The sequence below is a fragment of the Apteryx rowi genome, unplaced genomic scaffold, assembly GCF_003343035.1.
Source record: "Apteryx rowi isolate R43461 unplaced genomic scaffold, aptRow1 scaffold_10, whole genome shotgun sequence".
Lineage (NCBI taxonomy): Eukaryota > Metazoa > Chordata > Aves > Apterygiformes > Apterygidae > Apteryx > Apteryx rowi.
In genome coordinates, this window is record NW_020447197.1 from 3,706,381 (window position 1) to 3,726,297 (window position 19,917).

The 19,917-nt window shown below is 39.0% G+C and overlaps 1 protein-coding gene across 6 annotated transcripts in view; it reads right to left on the reverse strand.

Annotated features, from left to right (window-relative positions):
* Positions 1-19,917, reverse strand: part of FNDC3B (fibronectin type III domain containing 3B) — a 179,143-nt gene that overhangs the window by 22,849 nt on the left and 136,377 nt on the right. For all 6 annotated transcript variants that reach the window (XM_026061452.1, XM_026061460.1, XM_026061485.1 and 3 more), the window contains 3 exons: positions 19,368-19,517; positions 15,339-15,619; positions 6,795-7,007 (listed from right to left, as the gene is read on the reverse strand). In XM_026061452.1, coding sequence (XP_025917237.1) covers positions 6,795-7,007; positions 15,339-15,619; positions 19,368-19,517 — 644 coding nt within the window. The remainder of the gene's footprint in view (positions 1-6,794; positions 7,008-15,338; positions 15,620-19,367; positions 19,518-19,917) is intronic.

Consider the following 19,917-nt stretch of genomic DNA (forward strand, 5'->3'; position numbering starts at 1 on the left):
ATACAGGTGGGAGACGGGACATGCACTAAAGAAGAAAGGCAACTAAGCACCTTGAAAAACAACTTTTAAGAATGAGCTAGAGATGGAGAACAATATTTACTACTGAGTTCAGCGAATCCTGAGAAAAACACATAGTAAAATCTCAACAGCTTCAGGGCACATTCAGTGAAAAATCGAAGACAGATCAGTAAAGTATCTGACAAACAATTCCTGTGTGGAACCACATGACAGGCCAAGGAACAGATGGAAAAAAACCTAATACTGAGCACAAGATAATGAGAATTAGCAGCATTCGACTGAAAGATTCAAGGGAAATCAGGAGAGTATCCAGTGGCCTATAATATCTATATAGTCAAAAAGAAATAATTACAAATTAGGCAGCAAACAATACCATGGTTTGTAATGGTAATATATTAATAATTAACTAGATGTAAATAAGAGCAGGCTTAATAAAGCTAAAGTCAAAACAGGAAAAAAAACCACTTCAGTGATGACAAATCAATGTTCTTATAGTCATATGCATTTTTATCTTTCTTTTGCAGCATTACAACCCACATTGCAGATATGACAATAATTAATAGTTTCTATAAAACTTATAATGAATCTTCATAATTATTTACCAAAATAACATTCTTAGTCATCTGGATTGATAAAACTCACCAAGGAAACAAAGTCTAGTCTCTAGTTTATCAGCTTTAGCTAAATCAAGTTGGAAACTAGAGATGTGCCCTCTAAGGAAAATCGGCCAACATGTTCCTTGCTGTAAGCCAGACCCCGTTAGCACTTCAGATATTAAGTAGTTATCATACTGACAAGGCATTATTTTTCTTAGGAGGTTGTTACAAACGCGTAGACCTAGCTTTCATTACAGTGACAGTCTTTGGTCTTGACTGTGTTCTTATATATGATGAATATTCAGCTACACCAGTGAAGTCTGAAGTTGCAACAGGTGTATACTGATGAAAATGTAAGAGAAAACTGGTCCAATAGGTTTCATTCTATATTATTAACTACTGAATTTCCTACCAAATCAGGGAAAATTTGAACCTACTTATTGAAAAGCATTTAATTTTGTGTCTCACTAGAATCCTAATTTCCTAAACAAACTTATCTCAGACCTTTAACACGCTTTTCTCACACCTCACTGTCTCAAAAGGTGAGGTGACTCATACCTACTAAAAACGTTGTTTTATTCCTGTTTCTAGGAACAAGCTGAAATGCATTTACACGTTTTTTAAACCGTCCCTTGGAACAGTTCTCCTTTTTCATTTGCCCAGCACTCGCTGCAAAGCCCCAAGTATCCGATCACAATGTTCTTACTATAACTACTACTACTACTAGCGATACTCATCTGTACAATGCAACACTATCCCAGTAAACACAGGCTATTTTAAAGACTTTTCTGAATGTTAGCTTTACTCTGCAAGCCTAGCTAAATAGAAACTGTGGCATGCCATATGTCTTGGTGCTAATTGTTAATTTCCTTTCATCATTGTTTTACCCAATATGAAAATTATTTTTCCTGCAGGTTTTTGCAAGGATATGTCAATGTATCTAATTTTATATTTTAATAGAATTTTACAAGCCAGTAGGCCAGATACATTTCAGTAATTGCTGCTAAAATGGGTGCAAATTGTCTTGATCAAATCATGAGTGTAAACAGTTTTCTAATTAGACTGCTTGAAACTTGCAGTAACGAGATAATGATTATGCTAGTCATCAGAGAGAAGGTTTAGCGATTTATCTCTGTGTTTCTGTTCTGCCTCCCTGTTAATGCAGGGCAAACATACATGTCAAGGTTGATACACAGCAGAAGAAAAAGGACCACTTCCCACAGAGACTGTACTTGCTCCTAATCTTTCTGCAAAGGCTAGACCAAACCATCAGATACAATATTCCACTTTTACAGCCAGGAAAGCTGCACTCAATGCTGTAATGGGCAGTATCTGTTTTATTTTTGGGTTCTCTGGTGTTTGTTATACTCCTTTAAGGAGTAGCTAGGTCAGAAAAACTGCTCTGGAAGGAAGGGAAAAATAGTTTCTTCTGTTAACACACCACTCAGCATGCTTGGAGGAGAGAAGGTTTCCAATACCATTGGGTGAGGAAGGCAGATGAAAGGGTGAGAGAATCACAGGAAGGAGCTAGAAGCTTATGAAAGCTGAGCCCCTCTGCAGAAAAATGAGCCCATCTCATTGCATCTTTGCTGTGGCTCCGTCGCTTATTGTTCAAAGCACATGTTTTAATTTTTCTTGGAAACCACCAAGTGCTTTCTGGTTCCTCTCACTTTGGAAAATAAGGGCATAGATTTTTATAATACGATACTTTTCTCTCTTTCTTATAGGCTTTCTATAAAATAGTTTACCATGCAATTGAAAAAGACAGTACTTCTGGGAGCATCATTAACATCTGGGCTAGCAGGCACTGAAATGAATGGAACAACACATCTCCCTCAGATCCTTTGAAAAACTTGCACGTCTCCGCTGTTTACACTCAAGCTTCAAAGTCTCTACTCTGCACCTACCAAACAGGAACAAGGAAAGACAACCTGAGCCACTGGAAGGTAACTGAGAGTCTATCAAGCTTACAGCTCAGATGTCCTCTGCTGCCTGCACCAGGATAAGAGAGCACTCTTTGGCCAAGGAACGTTAGGGGTGATGCCTCCCGAAATAAATGAAACAGCCTTCAAAAATGACTCTCTAAAAGAGCTGAGCTGTGGCAGTGCTCAGCTTTCTGAAATTGTCAATCTGCTGTTTTGTTCGGTGGAATAAAAGGCTGCAAGAGCTCTCTGCCTACCAATCCGCATACCGAAATATTACTACTGCTTTACAAATCTTACTGCTGAAGTATTGTCAGTGCACAGCTTCATAAGAAAACATCACTGGGAAAAATGCCTGGCCTGCTAAGTTAATGGGTAATCTCCAAATGATTCAATGATGGAGGATTTCACCTTAATATAAATTAGAGCATTAAGTCATTTGTCTCTTTTGTTGAAATAAAAGTCTTCAGCAATCTCAAGGCAAGAGCCTGCAGGAATTGCTTCAGAGCAACTGTCCCAGAAAGAAATTGCCATGTTCGGGAAAAGTTCACCCTCTATTCACACTAAGGTAAAATTTCCCAAATAGAAAGAAATAATTCAAGGTATTATGTCAGCTGGTTGCAACTTCTATTCCCTCCTTGGAGTAGCTAGAATTTTCCAGGGCTACCTGTATTAGGATATGGGGTCATAACTCATTTATTCATTAAGTAACAACAAAAGCATTTACAGTTTAGAATACCAGTAAACATCACCTTCTACAATCCATTTGCAAAAGCAGCCTTCTGAAGAACAGTGATCCTTCACTGATATTTTTAAAGAGTATGTTTAAACTACTTCTTACCCAATATCACCAAGGATTCTCTCTTGAAATATAATTATACATATTTTTATTTGGACTTCTATATACTCACAAAATCAAAGAATCATCTCAACTGCAATATATATTAGTCTAAAAGAAACATAAGCAAATGATGAATGACCCATTAATAATGTACTTGCTAATTCTCCTTTTGAGACTGGATATTGTAAGTATTTCAAGACACTAAGAAGTATAATTAGTTGTAGGAACAACTAAAGACTAATTACCAGTGCAGGGGGGAAAAAAAGCATTACTATAATTAGGCTCATTTGTTTCACTTGGAGAGGAAAAATCCACAATAATCTGGAAAACAGTACAATCTTATTAACATTATTTTATTGACATTACTAAGTTAGGAAATGAAGTCACAACTGATAGTTTATTTAAAAAAGAAAGAAATTTTACAGCCCTCTTTACGTAAAGGTCAACTGCTCCCAACTAACGCTCCCATGTACTGTGCTTTCTAGAAACAGATTCTTCTTCATTTCCACTTAATGCGACACATAATTGAAAGGATAAGAGATGCTAATTTGATCTTCCTAAATGTCACACACTGAAGAGGGAATGAGGGATAAAGCAGGTGCATTTCTGATGAGCACACCTTTTCCAGCCCCTACATTAATCAGTGCCAGGAGATTTCCAAGTATTCTGTTTCACAGGGTCTTGCAATCAATGAAGCATTTAGTCTGCAACAACCTGCCTGTTTCCATCATGGCATGGAAAAGTTAAAAACAATTCTTAATGACCAAGACACATTCAAGAGCACTGGTTGACTATCACTGCATACAATAAGGATTGTATCTCTAGAAAAAGGCTATCAAAGCTACCAGGCTTGAAATTTGACTTACTGTTGATTCTCTTTTTCAAAAAGGATTTGCTCACCTTCGTAATTCTCTATTTGTAAAAATCTTCAATGGCATTTAAAAATTAACTTCTATTTTAACCCTCATGAGTAAGCAACCTTACAATATGCAAACTGCATGCACAGATTCACTGGAGAAGGGAAAGTTGTACCCTGAGTGGAGGGACTTCAGTATAGAGCAGATAAAAGTAATTTCAGATGTCTCTTCCCAGAGAAGACAGTAAAAATATCTTCTGAACAACTAGGGATATGACAGAGCTTAATCCTCTGACTCAATGAATTTGAGTTATCCACAGTGTCTTCCCAAAAGTCAGGTGCTATCTCTTCTATAAACAGAGGAGACACCATGAAACCTTTCTACAACCCATTCAACACCATGAAAGATCCCCAAACACCCTTCTACATCATTTATTCTGTGTCATTTTTTACTAGAGACTGGCCTTATATTATTCCATTAGATGTCCACGTTTACCTGCATTGATCTGCTATGGCATCGCACAATTAAAGAGGCCAGTGATGTATTCCAGTATTTTTCACAGGCATATACATGACTGAGTAACCGCTCAGCTGTGATGGGTTTTATGTTATGGATATGATCCAAGAGTGGACTCCTATCACCGTAACTAACTGCTGTTTCTACCAATTCACATGTGGGCTGTCCGTCTTTGTTCATTAGGAATGACAGCTCTCCAGAATATACAAACTTCTCTGCTGGATCCTTTCAGCAATATCTCTCATTGTGGTAGATGCACACAACGGACTGCCAGAGAGGGAACAAAAAAATGGCTCTTATTGCCAAGACCTGCCAGCTGCAACTGTTCTCAAACAGGGCACCTGTCAAAGATAACAGTCCACCAGATCTGCTCATATGCTGTGCCCACGCTCGCATGCAGTCATCGTAGTCAGCCAGCCCAAGGGCTCAGGGCTAGGGCTCATTTCAGATATTAATTGAACTGATCACTACAATCACAACCACCAAAAGAAACCATTTTATTCAAGGACTCCATTCAAGCAAAAGGAAACAATCAGTGCAATACAGATGAAACTGAGTAGTTTCTTTGAGTAGCTCACGTGTACTATAACCCAAATCGAAAGCTTGGAAGACCTAGCAGAGGGACAAGTGCAAGGAACAGTAACTGCTCCTAATTAACAGATCTTAAGAGACCATTTCCAGTTGGAAAAGTTTGTGCAAAAGCAAATGGTGATGCTAGAAAAAGCTCTCATTCTCTGCTGCCAGGTAACACAACATATTTTATTCTTAAAAGGAAACTTATCATCTCTCCAACATAAAAACAGGTTTAAAACAAATTACAGTTCCTCACCATCCTACCTTCAGTGCTACGTGAAAGCAAACAAAAGAAGCCTGCTGGATGTTTCTTTAGAGCTGACTTGATCACATGCTGCTGCAGGTGATGGGCTTCAGCCAAGCACCATTGCACTCTGAAGAAACTGTTTTATCAGTCAGACTTTCAAATGGGCATTTATATTCATTGAACACCTCTCAGTATTAATACAAGGGAGAACGTACCCTCTCCGCATCTCTCCCAGTTGAGACACTGGGAGGTATTTAGGCATTATTCATGGTGGTTTTATTACTTACAATTAGAGCTGTTGGGCCAGATCTTTGGCTGGCATAAACTCAGCACAGCTCTATTTAAATTAAAGAAATCATGCTAATTTACACCAAATTATGATCTGTACTGAAGGTCCCTAAAGATTATTTACTTGATACATCAATTATTTTATGTAATTAAACTAGCTGAGAGTGAGTGTTTCTTAGTAAATTATGAGCCATCTATGATATTTATTCATTGAAGGGATCAGACTGTTAGGCAACATTCTCATTGTCTTTTCTTTGTTTGTTTTCCTCTCTCTCACAACTTTGGAGCCTCTTTATCAAATCTGTTTGTATGGAAAAAACTTCTTGCAATGTCCAATTCTGTATTTCTTGCACACCCAAAGCTCCCATGGCTTTGATGAAAATTTTAGGGAAGGAAAACACAGAGGATGAGTCCTCCTGCATTCTTATTTTGCAGACTGCATAGTTACCAAGCTGATGCTGAGCTCCTATTTTGCTAATGCTCCAAAAGAGTTTAGCTGTAAAATCCTGACCACCATGCTGCCCAAAGGAACTTATTTTGCTCAGTTTTGTCTTAGACTTGCAACTTTGTGAGCAGTTGCTTTATTAATATACACAGTACACTGGGAGCAATATCTGTTTTGCATATTCCAAAGGGCAAAGTAGTTATGATGTTGAAACTCAATATACAAGCAGAGAGGTCAGTGTTTTGCTACAATTTCAACAGCACAGCATGAATCTCAGTTGTTCTATAATACATTTAACAGCTTTGTTATTTGCTTGGTCTGACTACAGGCACAGAATCTCTGTCAAAACTACTTTTTTTTCTTTTTTTAATAGTTTGTAGGTATAGGATAACCAGGAAAACAACCTTTTTCTTGCTGTGATTCACAAATACTTTATGATGAATCAGAATCCATTTTCATTAACACAATGAAAAGAATCCTGTATCTCTTACCTTTTATTTCTGTCTTCTATCTGCAAGATATAGACCATGTCATCGGTAGCATGAAGTTTGGAGCTGCTGTCTCCCCATTTCAACTTCAGGCTCTGAGGACCTGCTGCAGCACACTCTAACCGAGGAGGTAATGGTGGTAATGGCCTAGTTTTTGCTTTAATAAAGTGGCTAAATGGTCCAGCTCCAATTTCATTGACAGCCTGGATCCTGACCCTAAAGTAAACAACAACAAAGGTAAATGTTAAATAAGGTGCTTTCACAAGGTTCTTGACATAGAAAAGTCTTAAGAAACAAAACAGCCTTCTGGACCTGACTGGTCCATCTTTAAACACTGTGTCCACTCCCAGCGATCAGTATCTTGCTCTGGCAAGTGAAAGGCTCTGTAACGTAACAAGTATTATCATCCTGTTTATACTGTAAGAACAGCAAAGAAGATACCAAGAAATGCAATCAGGCAGAGGCAGGAAGATCTGGCAAAGCAACCTCTGAGCCCAATGGCAGTCCCTTTAACCATATGAACAAGCACTCTGGACATTGTGAGGTTATCTAATACCTTTTATCATCCTAACAGTCTAGTGCAATGTTAAAGTAATATCTCATATTGCGAGCAATTGTGTTTCCTCAGTGGTACTCCTGGAGCAATGAGTTACCACTTAAAGTGAGTAAGAACCTAGCCAGGGGGATTGCAAAGTATGCAACACTGGTGGCTCTCAAAACAGACCACCTCTTTGCAGTCACGGAAGATGACATGGAGAACTGCTGATTAATTATCCTCACTGCAAGGGTCAGAGGAACAGATACAAGCGAGAGCTGGAAAACATTACACGTGTAATTATGAATAAATAAAATGCGAAAGGGGCTTGTGCTTTTCTAACACTGGTTATTATAACAAGCTGTGAGTTAATTCAGGAAAAATCATCAATTGAAAACACAAGTGGAGCTGCCATAAAACCCATCTTCAGATTGGTAAATATCTCTGAAGACCAATGAATAGTATTATTTCAGCATCTGTAATGTCTCACAAAACACACTATTTGAGCACAAGAAATTCTACTGGGAAGAGCTAACCCCAGAAGGTTAAATCCACAACCCTTCCATACATTGCTAGTCTGGTATTACGTATCTTAATAGCTTGCAAAATATGAGCAAACAATTAGCTCTTGGAGTCTTACACAAATTGGATACAGTCATCATCAATGAACTATACACTAGATCAAATAACAATTGGACTCAAGTCACTCCCACATGATGGACAAAAGCTCCTTAAGCCATTTGAATCAAATTAAGCATATTTAGAAGAAGAGAAAACCAGACCACCAATGTAGTCATAGAAGTTTTAATTTGGAAACATTCTTAAAATTGAGCTAGTTTTCTAAATTTTATTTATTTATTAAGGTAACCACTCCTGGCTTCTACTATTTTGTCACTCTTGCTTATCTCTCTGCACCACAGTTTAATAATTTTCACAACGCGAACCTGCTTATAGGAGCAAGTGAAGAGTGGTAGTCTTTTACTATGGTAACGTCAACAGCAACATCATAAAAAAAAGTAAAATACGCATTTGGAAAGAGCTTTGAGGGGTTTAGCTAGGAGATTCTGCGTAAACAGAAGTATTGACACAGACGACCCTGAAAGGTTTCAAACGTTGGTTAAATCAAAGCAGAAATAAGAGACAACAGCCTGGGAAAACTAATTAGCTTTTTAGACAGTACAGCCCAGTTCAGATAGCTGGACAGATGCCATTGACTTTGAAAATCCTGTGCACAGCAGCCTAATATTTTCTCATAGGAAAAGACTCTCTACAAGAAGTGTTGCTTCTTCTCACAATTATCAGCCACCAAGAAGCCAGGAACTCCCTGGCAAAGGTGGCAGGGGGAAAAGGGAGAAAATCTAGTACAGCATTACAACTACCTACCTCAGCGAAAGCAGAAGATAAATAGAACTATCTTGGGTGAGTATAGCTACTTTTTTTGATTAAAGAACACATATAAACAGCATATTAACAATTACTTTACTTTGAAGAGTAAGTATCTAGCTCTACCATTAGAAAAAGATTATGTACAATTAATAAAAGGGAAGAAAACCCTTAACAAAGACCCCTCACCCTTTAATACATATTAAGTATGCTAAAAACACTCTTCAGCATTCTAAATAAACTTCTAGGACAAGAACAACCCATTTGACTATAAAAAACAGTGTCAAATTCTGTCCTCAAATTCATGCTCAGAATACTCTTGTCTCATTCAGAGTTGTCACAAGGGCTGAATTTGGCTCACACAGTTTTCCTTTACAGTGTTTCAGGATCACTGCAGGAAAGAACACGTGAAGGAGTCATGTGAGGCAATGATTCACATGACAGCCAATACAGACATTTTCACACGAGAAGAAGGAATCACTAGTGGAAAACCGGTGAAATGAGAACTAAGCCCTAAAGTCTGTAAAATTCAACAGTAGCCACTCTTATCGACAGTTTTGCATTCAAAGATGCAATAAGAATAAAACGTTTCTAAGCCAGAAAATAAAACAGGATTTAAAAAATAGTAGGAAAAACAAGGTTTATAAAAGCAACTGAAGTAGAAAGAACAGAATGCTTCTCTAATATTATAAGCAGCATAATTAATATAGACACTGATCTTATTTCATTTTATATTATTGGTTTGCTTCAGGTTGAAAAGTCATTACATTAATACTTAATAGCCTTTCCAGTTAAAAAAAAAAAAAGAGTGAAAATAATCAGAATTTTCCATGGGATTCTGGCAACTCATCAGTTAGTAAGTCCACATGAACAGTGACACCTGAATTACAAAATGCTGCATGTCTTTTGCAGACTGGTCAGAGCGACACGCTCTAGAGCGCACGCCAGACGACTTTGGTGTTTGATTTTGTATAACCCAATCTCTCAACAACAACAAAACCGCTCCTGCCCTCAAGCTGAGCAGCTTTCTCTCATTTCCAGTGGCAGTTACCACTTTTGAAAACAAGCAATGGTTGAAATGGATCTCTGTTAAATAACACATCGCATTTCTTAAGTATATGCTGATGGATGTGGTTTTAGACATGCGCACGAACATACATGTACATTTACTTATCTTCGCTATGCCAGTTATAGGCACATGGTAGGACTTAATCTCTTGCGCTTCTCCCATTTGCTGTTGCTTTCACCTGTTCTGCTATTCTTGCTCTCACCTCCTGACACACGTGCATATTCCCAGAGACTCACCCACCGCTTCCGAATCGGGAGAACAGTATAGCTGATGAAAACTCTTGGGCCTTAAAATAGAGAAAGGCGTCTTTCCAGGTGAATGATGATACTGGGAACGCAATAACTCGTATATTTGAATCTAACCTAGCTGCACATGGTTAGCTTGTCTTTGCTGATTGCACCACTTCTAAATCTTTTGTAGATCGCTGCTACCACCCCGAGTCGCTGAGCTTCGTTGGATGCGCACAAACAACCCTTTCTGCTGGTCCGTGCACACAGCAGTCTAACCCAGACCCAGCTCCTGCCCGTCTCCGAACCATACCAGCATTTCCTCAAGGGATACCAGCCTTGAATATGGCCGGGGTGCTGCGGGCAGGGGAGAAGGAAGAAGGGAGGAAGAAAGGGGAGGAAAGGGAACAACGTGCAAGGGAAGGAGAGCACACGGCAGGTTGGGAGCGCTTTGTACTGCAGCACCTCCATCTCAGGCGCTTCCTCACCTCTCTGCCCCAACGGAGGACACGCTGTGGAGGACACTCCTCCAGCTCAGCGGCACAACCCATAGTGGGAAAGATAAAACTTTCACAATTAAGTGGAAACCAATTATTGTTTACAGAATGGATACTGGGAAAACAAGTTTTTGGTTAACATCTCTATGTTCATACAAAAATAGTGTATAAATATGTAGAATTATTTGCAGTGAAAACCACTTTTGGATTCCTTTCAACATTTTCACTAAAGGTTTGTAACTTAAAGCATCCTAAAAATTGTTTTGGAAAGGTCTTCTTCAAATCTGATAATCACAATTTGAAAGTCAAAATATAAATAGCAAATTTAGGTATAGTACCTAATTCTGTGGGCCCTGGACAATATTATTTGTATTCAATCTCACATTTTCCCACTGCTTGTTTTCAACATTAAAAAATATATATATCAGACCAGGCAAATTTCGAAACCATTCAATGACCTTTCATAGACCATTATAAGATTCTTGACCCAGGAAAATAAACACACTAAACAGGATGCTATTTTCAGTTCAGTCATAAAGTCCTTTGTATAGTATTCCAGCAAACTGGAAAATCACTTTTGAATTAATCTTACATGGTTTGTCATGAGAAGGGTTTGATTCACCAGTTCCCATAGGACTGATGCAATCGGTGGCATCCTAAGCACATGCGCCTGCAAAAACCTGCTGGAGTTAAAATGCTGCAAACTTCAAAAGGGAGGAGAAGCAGCACAGTCTCCCCCCATCATCCACCTGAACGCAATGATTGACAATTATTCAGCCTCACAAATCCCCACTCAGGTAACACTTTCAGGGCTGGAACAAGACTTAGTTTCCCACTCCAGAGCATAAATTCTGTTTTACAACCCATTTAAGCACTGCTAACTTGAGCCTCCATGTGTTTTCTTTTCATGTTGAAAGATCTTCCCTCAATACAGCTTACAAATTAAGTGTTTAAAATTTTTATTCCTAAACTGAATTAAAAATAACGGTTGCTATTAAGCTTTAATAAGGCTACTATGTTTATCACTAACTTAAAAGCAGCATTCTTGAAAGTTGTTTTACAGAGAAGTATTACAACAGTACAGCACAATTAACTATGGAAAATATTGAGCAAAGCTTGGGAACAGAGTGTAACAGAATATTGATATTTCTATTGCTGTTGAATACTTATTTATTGTGGAATATGTATTAACTCGCTTCCAATTATATCAGTTCACAGAAAACTGGTCCAAGTATCATCACTCTATTATCAGAGCTTCCTGACTATGGCAGTAAAATGGAAGGATGAGAGCACACACACACTATGTATTTCTGCAGCTGGCCCTCCAGCCAGCAACGGCCAGAGCTGATGTTTAGAGGGCTTTTGGGAGGCATCTGCCTTTTGCAGGAGGAGAGCCGGGCTGCGCCCGCTATTGGAGGTGTCCTCTCGAAACCGGCTGGGTGCTGGCCAGGAGCTGCCTGGCAGACGTATGCCCCAGTTCTGATGCCTCCAGTGTCTTTCGGGATGCAAATCTTGCAGCATGTTAGTTGGATTTGCTACCAATCCAGAAACAGAATCCACCAAACTTGCCGGCTCCGAGGTCACCTCTGCAGAGAGGCCTGAGCTTGCTCTGTTTATGCTCTGAGACGCTCACATGCGGGGCCATTCCCAGGCAGAGGCTGGGCACAGCGGAGCCGCGCCAGACCCAAACTAACCTCCCCGCAGAGCGCACACGCGCGGGCACACTGTTAGAATCACGCTGCTATTCAAAAACAACGATTCTTTCCGATTTTGGCCTCGGTGCATTTGCAATAACCAAGATTGGCTTTCAAGTTCTGGGCTCCCACAAACGAAAACACTGACAGTGAAATTCAAATGAAACTAAAACATAAACCTTTCGCTAATTTACTTGAAATTTCGCTGAAGCTTTGGCAAGATATTTCAGTCTCAAAAACGGTAGTGTTTGGCTTGCTTAGTCTAGGAAAAACAAAGCCTGGAAGAAAACATGTTTGCTGCTTTTAAACACAGCAGGGAAGGAGCACTTGAGAGAGAAAAGAGCTAGTTATGTTAAACAAAGTTGACACAAAAAGAAAAACTGTTGGTGAACAAATTTAGAGAATGAGATCAGTGAAGTTCTGAAATACCCTTCCAGTTTGAATGGGAGGACAGAAAAGGAGGATCTGGGAGGACAGAAAATCCCAGGATATTTTAAAATATAGCTTAATAAATGTATTGAAAGGAAATTCATGGTGTCCTGACTCCAAGAGCAATTGCCCAGAGTTTGCTTGTGATGAAGAGACTCCTTCCAGGCCTGTATATCAAAAGCGTTCCACCTTTGCTTTTGTAAAAGTGCAGAATTACCAACAGCTTCCCATATTCTTACCATATCATTTCATTCCATTTTCTGCAACAGTAATTCCACTTTAGAGTAGCTCAAGGAAACCATGTGTGGTGGTTAATCAAAACTAACAATATTCTTACGCTTACATGGCCCTCGGTACCTGAAATAGCCCAGAAGACTAGAGTGTGCATGTGTAAAGGGATGTGTTTGTTTATGGGTACATTTATATGGGCACAGATGTTCCCAGATAAAAAAAATGGTGTATACAAGCTTAAAGAAGAAATACAAATCAAGGAGTTAACAATCAATCCAGTAACAAAAATATTTCTTCAACGTGTCTAGTTTTACTAGCACAAAAAAACTTCAAATCCAGTTGGTGCTACACGAGGTGCTTTTGCAACTCAGCTTCAGTCACTTGTCTTCCTTGACAGACACAAGACGCAAGATTTGGGAGTTTCTTTTTCTTATTTTATTAAAGAAAATGCTTTCATATATCATTGCTCCTGATTGGTCATCTACTGGTTTGTGCTCTTATCATCATTTTTAGGAGCTTAGTCCTACAAAAATATTTAGAACAGTTAAGAGAGTTAATGCTTGTGCTTTTGCCCTTTCATTCAGATCGGAGACAAGCTGACTCCCAGACTAAAAACATGTAATCTAATCGGGTGCCTTTTACAAATTAAGGAAGTTAGAATGCAAAAAGAACCCAGCAGGAGCTCTGCAAAACAATACTTTCTACGGTAGCAGGAGTAAGAACTGCAGGAACAAAATTGCAGTATGATTAGAAAGCAGCCTAACATCCTGTCTATCCTTTCATTCGAGATTTACATTTCTAGACTTTGGAGACAAGGACATTTGCCAAAAGGAAGCTGTAGACAAGCAGGAGTCGGCTAAAGAAAAGCGAGTTGCAATTTAGATGCTCCCTTCTGGCTGTCTCGAGTGGGTTGCTCAAAGCTCTTATTTTGCTTTAGCTGTTTTGGCCCTTGACCGGACAGCGAGTAGCAGACTGCCCAAAGGTGATGCAGTTCCTCAGCTGTGTAAGTCAGTCAATAGCCAAACTTATTAGTTTTATTAGGTTTTTGATTAGTCTTCAACCAGTTGAGCTCCCTGATCTGGCTTAGAGGAAGATCACATAAGCACCAGTGCGAATGCACGGGAGAGTGGGAGAAACACGTGAAAATGTGGAGGCAGAGGCAAGTCAGAAGCATGACAACGGCTAGAGGATAGAGGAGGTGGTTCTGTTCTCTCGCTCCCTTTACCAAGTAAAAAACATGGCTACTTTTCAACAGGATGAGTCTTCCCAGTCTGGAATGCTGCAAGAAAGCTTTGCTGGCACAAAAGAGGGGACAATACATGATGAGAAGGAACAAGAGGGTAGGTCTGCTTTTTCTGACAACAATACTAGCTTAAACTTACCATAAAATTAGGATCTTAAAAAAAAAAAAAAAAAAAAAAACACCACCACCAACAACCACCAACTCCACAGTCAAAGACTTTGAAATTTACTTTTTATTTTATTTTATTTTTATTTTTTTAAACTTCATGGCTTTGCAACCTAGATATTCTAGGCAAAGTTCAGGACCCACTCTGCTAGGCACTGCAAGGACACAAAATGAAAGCATGTTCCTTGCTTTAAATAACTTTTAGTATGTATATTTGTATTCTACATGCTACAAGAAGTTCTCCTTTTAAGGTACACGATAAAAATTGAGAACTGAACTTTTTATTTAAATTCTACAAAATTTGTAGGATAGTGACCCTTGAATACAAAGAAATAAAGAAAAATTTTCCTGTAGGTCTGTGCCATGTCTAATTTTAGACCTGTGCAATCAGATTTCAATATTTATTAGAAGAGTACTCAAAATAGAATTTCTCCTGACATGACTTCTGCTGTATTGCTGTTTACTGCCTGCAATCATTTAATTTTTGTTTTAGTTAGCAGTTAGGGGAAAAAAAATTATATAATCCTGAACATTAAAGTAACAATACAATTTCTGCAATACCATTTAGAAATAAAATTTAGAATCTGGACTATTATGAAGAAATTAGTTTTAAACTCAGATGTTCCTTTCCTCAATTTTTCATATGCTAAAAATAAGAAGTATAGCTATGGAAAACCATATATATAAAAGTTCATAGTATGCAAATTGCTATCCACACATAGTCATCAATATAGTTAATAATAATACAGACCCTTGGAATTTTATTGATTAGCATCTGAGAAAGTGTGATGCTGCACTCTAATCTTAGTTATCCTACTTTGGGAATTTCTTTACCTACCAGCGTAGCCTACCTTAGTAAAGCAACATTAAAAAAAGGAGAGATAATGGAAGGAGAGGGGGGAGAGTGAAAAATGAAGAAAAACCTAGTATTTGAACCTTCCATAGAGGAATTGTATCAGACTGATGGCTCACTCTTTTTTTCCTCCCTCTACATCCCATAAACATTTCCCATGCAAAATTAAGCTGCGCGATCTCAGCCTGAGTTTCTGCACCACACCAAAAAAATCTACTCACCGGTATGAGGTTTCTGGCAGCAAATCATCGATAACGTAAGTCGTAACATTTCCCACTGGAATGCTGATGTCGCCCAGGTCAATGTTGTACGAAGTGATCTCAGCTCCGTTATTGCATGGTTCCTCCCAGCTCAGGACAAGGCACACAGAGGGGGATATCTGAGAGGCATCCACGGGCTCATCCTCCAGCACGGAGAGGCTGGAGACTGCATCAGGTACAGACGCAGGGAGTTTGCAGGTTACTAGATCGCTGTAGGGTCCAGCTCCTGCCTGGTTAACAGCCTGCGAGTCAAAACAGAATTTTTACAGGACAAATATTCTATTTTACATGTCAGTCAGGCTTGTAATTGTGAACTCTGTGGCCAGAAACAGTTGCGTTGATTCTTTAGAGAATAAGCAACATTTAAATGATCCATGCCCTCCATATTAGAGCAACTACTATCTTCCTTTGTTATTCAGAAGCATCACTCAGACAAATTCAAGAATATTTATCTTTGTCCTAACAGCTATTTAATCAAACTTAACAGTAACCTTTTTAGCAGCAATAAACTTTGTTTGCAAGAGAAAATGTCACAGTCATCACACTGTCAGTGACAGCTGGCATCATGTTGTCCAACAAACTGGCTACCCAAGTTGTCATGCTGTCCCGCATACAAGAACTCAGTCTACTGCAGTCTTCTGCAGAATCCAACATCAGATACTTTATGCAAGCAGAGTATCCCAGACATAAAGGGCATTTTGCTTGCTAGCAGCTACACTTGTTCCTAACTTACATAATTAATAGCTAATTTCATACCAAAAGCTTCTGATAAATGAAAATATTAACTCAGCATGGTGTTAAATCAATGACTTGGACTTCCCCTGAAGTCACAAATCACTAGCAAACTACCAAAGCATATAGCTCTTAACGTTTTCCACAAAGTGCAGAGCAACCAATTATCAAGCTTTTCATCTGGATTCATAGATCCACAATTACAGTGGAAACCAAGTTTCAAAATCTGGCCTGCTTCTACTCACTAATTACAGAGCCTGATGTCTTTCCAAGCTCAGCCCTGCACAGTTGTACAGACCTGTTTTTTATCAGTTGTTTCTCTGGATGTTGTAAATGCTGCATATGTTGCACTGAAATGGCACAGGAAATGCCAAACATTACCTTCTCATGATTATTATACATGCTTGTGCACAGAATCATAGAATCATTCAGGTTGGAAGGGACCTCGGGACATCATCTATTCCAACCTGCTCTTCCAAGCAGGGTCAGCACTGAGTCCCAACCAGGTTGCTTAGGGTTTTGTCCTGTTGCATCTTGAAAACTTCCAAGAATGGAGAACTCACAACCCTTTCAGGCCACTGTTACAATCCTTAATTACTCTCACAGTGACAACTTTTTTTTCTTTATACCTTGTCAATCTATTTCAACCTTTCCCTGGAGTGAAATTGGATACGGTATTCCAGATACTAATGAGTGGCAAATAACAGGGAAGAATAGCTTCCTTGGATCTAATACCTTCGCTCATCCTGATACAGCCCACTATGCTGTTGGCCAACACGGTACACAGAAAGCTTGTGATAGGATATTATGGTACAGTCTGCACTGCTCCAGAGAAGTGCAGAAGATACAGGCCTCCAAAAGGAGCTTTTGACGTTCCCCAGCATTTTCCACCACTCTTGCTTCCTTGGCAGCTGGGAAAGTGAGCCCACATTCTCCCACTGGAACATGGTTGACCTAGAAAACTGGGGTTTACAATCTTTTCAGCAGGACTAGGACAGTAAGGAAAGGACATGCCAAACAATTGCTTGGTTTCTTGCTTATGCTTAGCTGCAGTGAACAATTCTGTCTGCTATGCATAGCACAAACAGATAGCCTTGGTTTGTTTTTCCAGGAGGTGTTTGTTCGACTGAGGAAAGAGATAATAAAGTTAGATTTGTCAACCCTTTAAAAAGCCCTTCAAAACAAATCCTGCTCTAGGGACATCTTCTATTTAGTGAAGCGCTCCTAGAGCTGTTAAGAAGTGAGCCTTGTTTTGTGGTCTGCTAATGATATTATCTGTCTTGCCTCTAAACCAGTGTTTGGCAATCTGTATCTTGCTCCAAGCAATGCATTTTTAGTGGTGCTTTTAACTGTTTTATTGGACAACCTCATCATCATAACTGATGGGAACTTCATTCTTCTTTGCTTCCTAGATATTTCCCCTCCCCAAACAGTACAATATTTCCCTTTGTAGGAGTCACCATTGTGTTCAGGAACATTCATTACAGGAAAAAATTTGAGCAGCAGGGAAGACAAATTGTATTCCCTGCAGTTATATATGCCTGATTCCTCAATTTTCTCTTTTTATTGAGTTACTGTAGATTGAGATAGCAATGTTGTGTTTATTAGAAGTCAGAGTAAAAGTTAGGGGAACCTTTATTTTTAAAAAGTAAAAGAAAGATTTTCTCTTAAAGCTGCTAACAGATAAGAAAGGAATATTATCCTCTCCATTTTATTAAAAAACAAACAAACAAACAAAAAAACCCTAGGATTTCTGAAAGTAGTTAACTTTCCTTCTTCGTCCGCAACTCATATTTTGAGTTTTTTTTCTTATAATTGTTTAAATGTTACAGTGTATCTTACAACATGGATCCTCAAATGCCTCTGTATATAACACAAAGATCAGATTTACAGGATGAAGCCCTCTAGAAAATATTGCATGGACCACTGATAGATTCATTAAAATATCTTAGTAGTATTGTGCATTGCATTTACCTTTGGTCTACAAATTAAATCATAATCGATGTATTAAAACCTGGGTAGCTTGGTGGAACTTATTTTAAATTACCTACCACAAATATCTGTCCCCTCCCAAATCAAAGATACTATACAGCTGGCTGTTACCATTTTTAACATTAAAACCTCCAGGTGCCCACGATTAGCCACAGAAGCAGCTCCATGGTCTCCTCCCTGCCCAGTGGATTCTCAGAGCTTTCCTTCCCGCGTGAGCAGAAGGCACTTGCTGGCTCACCCTTCGGCTCACTCGCACGTGCTCTTTCCATTAGTGTCCCCTAACACTGCCGGGACAAGGTACACGGCCAGTTATGACAAAGGCAGCGAATACAACCGAGCGTACTGGCAAGTGAGGGGCCCCAGCTCTCTGGCTTTTGGCCAACTGCTAGAAGGCCACTTTCTAAATAAAATTGAGTGTCCTGTTTAAAAAAAATTTAAGATGACAACACTTGACAAAAGCACGTTGTCTTTGATCAAAAAGAAATGAGCCTGGGTGGCCCACGCGTTGCCAGCTGGGTGGGTACATAAACTTTTGGTTGGATTTACTGGTGATATTCTGTCTTAGCATACAAATAAATCTTGTGGAAGAGAATGCAAGAGTATCTTGTGCAAAAATATTTTTACTTCATTCCCATTTACTTTACCTTCCCATTACTTCCTGCCTACTTTTTCAGTGGATGTGGAGAAAAACACACATTTTACAAATCTAAGAGAAAAAATGGTAAAGATGAGGACTACACTTTCTGGCAGCTACAGCTAGGTACATAGCAATCTACTAACTGGTTTGCTTTATTTGATAAATGAAACAGAGGTTGGAGCTTATTATTTAAGCTAGTATCCTGTGAAAAGTGGGAAGTAGCTGTTGTTTACATAACATTTCCTAGAAAACAATAATTCTCTGGGAAGAATCTAGAACATTATAATTTTATTTTAATATCAGAGGACAGTGCATCCATCAGTGGCTGTTAACAGCAGTATTCACTGAAGATAAAGCACATGATATATGAAAGCAATTTTTGAGAGCCAAAAGTTGTATCCACCATCTCGTTTATCAATTTGAATTGTGCAGAATCTAAATTGTTTAATTATATAGATAACAACAATGTTCATTACTCAAAATAAAGGTACACTGCTCGTGACTTGCAGAGCACTTCATTTCCTAGCGGTTAATAATGAAAATAAAAACACGGCAGAAGAAAATGGTGTTTACATCTTAGATTGCAATGCATGCAAAAATTCACAGACAAAAATTCACAAAATCCATACCTGTAGCCTACAGCAGTAATGTGCTGCCGCTGACAATTCACTTATTTCAAAACAGGTGTCTGTGCCATTATACACGAGTTCTAGAGACTCCTCGTCTTCTCCCCACTCTAATCTGTATTCAGAAATGTCAGCACCAGAACTTTCAGGACTCTGCAACACAAACATTTATGTGGTTCAGCTCAGAAACAGACACCTCAGACCGTTGTGTTTCACTGGATAAGGAATAAAATCCCTTATTATTATATTAATGCACAATTACCGCTGCAAATGGACACATGCTGAATTAGTGTTTTATGATAGGTTACTGAAACAGGCCAATTTTGCACAAAAATTACCTGAAAGAAATTCACAGAAATGAGAAAGTGTATGCCAGTTACCTAGCACTACTTTGCTTTTCATCAGGACACTCGGCAATAAATTGTCTCTCCGCTGGCTTGGCAGAAGCATGATAAGGAGACACAACCCCCATCAATGTGGTCTAGCCCAGCCTGCTCTGGAGATCGAAACCACAATTGGAAGAGTTGGCCTTCAAAAACCTGAAGGAGTTCCT